The sequence below is a fragment of the Caenorhabditis briggsae genome (assembly GCF_000004555.2).
Source record: "Caenorhabditis briggsae complete genome, chrIV, whole genome shotgun sequence".
Lineage (NCBI taxonomy): Eukaryota > Metazoa > Nematoda > Chromadorea > Rhabditida > Rhabditidae > Caenorhabditis > Caenorhabditis briggsae.
Genome location: NC_013487.2, coordinates 13,493,883 through 13,497,580, shown reverse-complemented (window position 1 = coordinate 13,497,580; position 3,698 = coordinate 13,493,883). Strand labels below are relative to the sequence as shown.

General features: G+C 42.3%; 1 protein-coding gene across 1 annotated transcript in view; it reads right to left on the bottom strand.

Moving 5' to 3' along the window:
- Positions 1-182: 182 nt before the first annotated feature.
- The window catches only part of CBG21335, a gene marked incomplete at both ends in the record, with an annotated part of 3,703 nt that continues 187 nt past the window's right edge, over positions 183-3,698 (bottom strand). The window contains 6 exons of the mRNA XM_002648952.1: positions 183-585; positions 1,797-1,850; positions 2,030-2,135; positions 2,214-2,456; positions 2,548-2,758; positions 2,933-3,143. Coding sequence (XP_002648998.1) covers positions 183-585; positions 1,797-1,850; positions 2,030-2,135; positions 2,214-2,456; positions 2,548-2,758; positions 2,933-3,143 — 1,228 coding nt within the window. The remainder of the gene's footprint in view (positions 586-1,796; positions 1,851-2,029; positions 2,136-2,213; positions 2,457-2,547; positions 2,759-2,932; positions 3,144-3,698) is intronic.

The following is a 3,698-nucleotide window of genomic DNA, read 5'->3' as shown; positions in this document are numbered from 1 at the left end:
AGCTGGTGGAGGTGGAATCAGAGCTGGTGAAGATGGAATCGGAGCTGGTGAAGGTGGAATCGGAGCTGGTGGAGGTTGAATCGGAGATGGTCAAGGTGGAATCGGAGGATCGGAGCTGGTGGAGATGGAATCGGAGCTGGTGGAGGTGGAGTCGGAGCTGGTAGAGGTGGAATCGGAGATGGTCAAGGTGGAATCGGAGGATCGGAGCTGGTGGAGGTGGAATCGGAGCTGGTGGAGATGGAATCGGAGCTGGTGGAGGTGGAATCGGAGCTGGTGGAGGTTGAATCGGAGATGGTCAAGGTGGAATCGGAGGATCGGAGCTGGTAGAGATGGAATCGGAGCTGGTGGAGGTGGAGTCGGAGCTGGTAGAGGTGGAATCGGAGCTGGTGGAGGTGGAATCGGAGCTGGTGGAGGTGGAATCGGAGCTGGTGGAGGTGGAATCGGAGATGGTCAAGGTGGAATCGGAGGATCGGAGCTGGTGGAGATGGAATCGGAGCTGGTGGAGATGGAATCGGAGCTGGTGGAGGTGGAGTCGGAGCTGGTGGAGGTGGAATCGGAGCTGGTGGAGGTGGAATTATAGGATGACTCCATTAAGTAAGACTCATAGAAATAATTCGGATAATAGAGACATTCAGAAAAATCAGAGAGAACTCTCTAAAATCCATTCATTTACAGGATTTTTGGAGAATTCTCTGAAAATTTAGACGTCTATTTAGTCAAGTCGTCAAGGTGAATAGTGGTTTGAGCATATGGACTACTCGGTCGTCCAATTCGACCTATCTAATCTAATCCAAGACCACCATGTGTCATTATTTGTACAAAATTAAAAACAAATTTCGTCGGAAATCTTAAGCAAATTGAAAAATATGACCGAGAACATGTGTCCTGAACGATTGATTATTATCATGCAACTCGAGTAAAGATCTTGGAACACGAAAATCTAACACATGCTTCTAGATATATACCAAGGAATGATCAAACATATTTTTTTATTCAGCCGCCATCAACCAGTCAGCGCCTATTCGACTGTCATTTAGCAGTTTTCACCAACCGCGCCTCAAATCCTAATTGATATAGAAATGCTTCTAATAACACATTTTTTTAGCTTCCCAGACCCCTCTATGACTTTTATGATGTTTTTAGAGAAAACTATTTTTTCAACAAATTTTTCCATTCTGAAGGAATTTGGACCGCCAACCACCGGTCGTTGGCCAGTCAGCGCCTCTTCGACTGTCATTTAGCAGTCGTTCAACAACCTTTTTTTGAGGTGGTCATATTTGAGGAAATTAAGATTCTATCAACATTCTATAATATAGTGGGAGTATGAGAAATTGTTTTCTGCATGATTTTCAATCAGAACCTTCAAGTATGTTTTCCAATCGGTACCGACTGTCCGTCGATGGACCGTCGACGGCCCGTCGGTTCTCCTTCGGCTGCCAACTAGCAGTCATTCGCCAGTTTGCGCCTCTTCAGCTGTCATTTAGCAGTTTTTCGGCAGTCCCCCTTTATCTGTGTGTGGGCGCGTGTTATAGCTGAAAGTCTTGGGTTCGACTCCTTCGTTTTGAAATTGTTTTTTGCTTTTTTCAATGAGATGTCTAAGCACCTATTTTGGGTTCCACATGGTTATTTGTGCGATTTTTTGATTTTTCGCTCATTTTTCAACTTTGAGAAGAAGAAATCATCAGTTTTTTTCAATGTAAATTAATGACACAATAATGACACAGAGTGGTCTTGGATTAGATTAGATAGGTCGAATTGGACGACCGAGTAGTCCATATGCTCAAACCACTATTCACCTTGACGACTTGAATGAATAGACGTCTAAATTTTCAGAGAATTCTCCAAAAATCCTGTAAATGAATGGATTTTAGAGAGTTCTCTCTGATTTTTCTGAATGTCTCTATTATCCGAATTATTTCTATGAGTCTTACTTAATGGAGTCATCCTATAATTTCCTGAAAATAATAAAAGGTATCATCCCCGTCAGTAAGTATACTCTCTTTAAAAGCCTAAACCCTTTTTTATTAACATGGTGCTCACTGAGTATTTTCCGAGTCCTGGAACCAGTTGAGCATCAGAATCAGTTCTGATGTTTTGATTGGAAGAGGAATGCAAAGGAGTATTGCGAAGTTCTTCTTCAAGTTGTGCAATGTGGAAAATCAAACGTTGCAAAAATTTGATTTTTCACAATCCGGCGGTATTTATAGGCACACTTGAGGGGGCGGAGTCGATTCCAGATGGGTCTCCCGGTGGAGTTGGAACCAGAGCTGGTGGAGGTGGAATCGGAGCTGGTGGAGGTGGAATCGGAGCTGGTGGAGGTAAAACCAGAGCTGGTGGAGGTGGAATCGGAGTTGGTGGAGTTTGAATCGGAGCTGGTGAAGGTCGAATCGGAGCTGGTGGAGGTAAAACCAGAGCTGGTGGAGGTGGGATCGGAGTTGGTGGAGGTGGAATTGGAGCTGGTGAAGGTCAAATCGGAGCTGGTGGAGATTGAATCGAAGCTGGTGAAGATCGAATCGGAGCTTTCAAAAATACTGTCATAAAACCAACAATCACCACCATAAAAGTCTACTTTACAGCCATAAAACAATGAATAGGTGAATCTCGTGTTGCTTCTCTCCACATCGAGTGCACAGGTGTTTGCGTTTGAATTCCGAAAGTCTATCGCGTGGTGTGTTGAATCTCGGGCACATACCCAGCATGTGCTCCGAGGTTCAGAGACAACAAGTCTTGCGAGCGCTACGATCAATGACTCTGGATTCTTCAAGAATCTTCAGTTGCTCTTCATCCCATTCTTCACGTTCGTCCTCTTCCATTGCTTCGTCAGGAGTCTCTAATTGCCAGATCTTGCGCTTCAGAGATTCCACGACTGAATTCATTGCATTTTGCCTTGCTGCTATCTCCGAAATCTCTTCTTGACAGATTGATGCTCCACCTGCAGATCTTCCATTTCGAATTTTCGCTGCTCGACTTGCTTCAAAAGCTCCTCTCGCTTTTCTTTGGCTCGATCCATATTCTTTTGTTGTGACTCACAGAGCTTCGCCACTTCGCTGACTTGCTCGTGCAAGTCATTCACCGTCGATTCTCCTTTGAGTAGATTTTGTTGGCATCGCTTGATCTCATCATTCTGCTGGTTTAGTGCTTCACTGCAAACAGTACATATTGTAGGAATAAAAAAAAGTGAGACTCGGTGTTTGCGTACTTTGATTCCCGCCTCCCCCCACCGACGCTCCGCCCATCGCTTTGCAAGTGCGGAAATTCATAAATTCAGAGATTCAGAAATCTAGAAATCCAGAAATTCAGATATTCAGAAATTCAGATATTCAGAAATTCAGAAATTCAGAAATTCAGAAATTTAGAAATTCAGAAATTCAGAAATTCAGAAATTCAGAAATTCAGAAATTCAGAAATTTAGAAATTTAGAAATTCTGAAATTCTGAAATTCTGAAATTCTGAAATTCTGAAATTCTGAAATTCTGAAATTCAGAAATTCAGAAATTCAGAAATTCAGAAATTCAGAAATTCAGAAATTCAGAAATTTGAAAATTCAGAAATTCAGAAATTCAGAAATTTAGAAATTCTGAAATTCGAAAATTCTGAAATTCTGAAATTCTGAAATTCTGAAATTCAGAAATTCAGAAATTCAGATATTCAGAAATTCAGAATTTCAAAAATTCAGAAATTCAGAAATTCAGAAATTC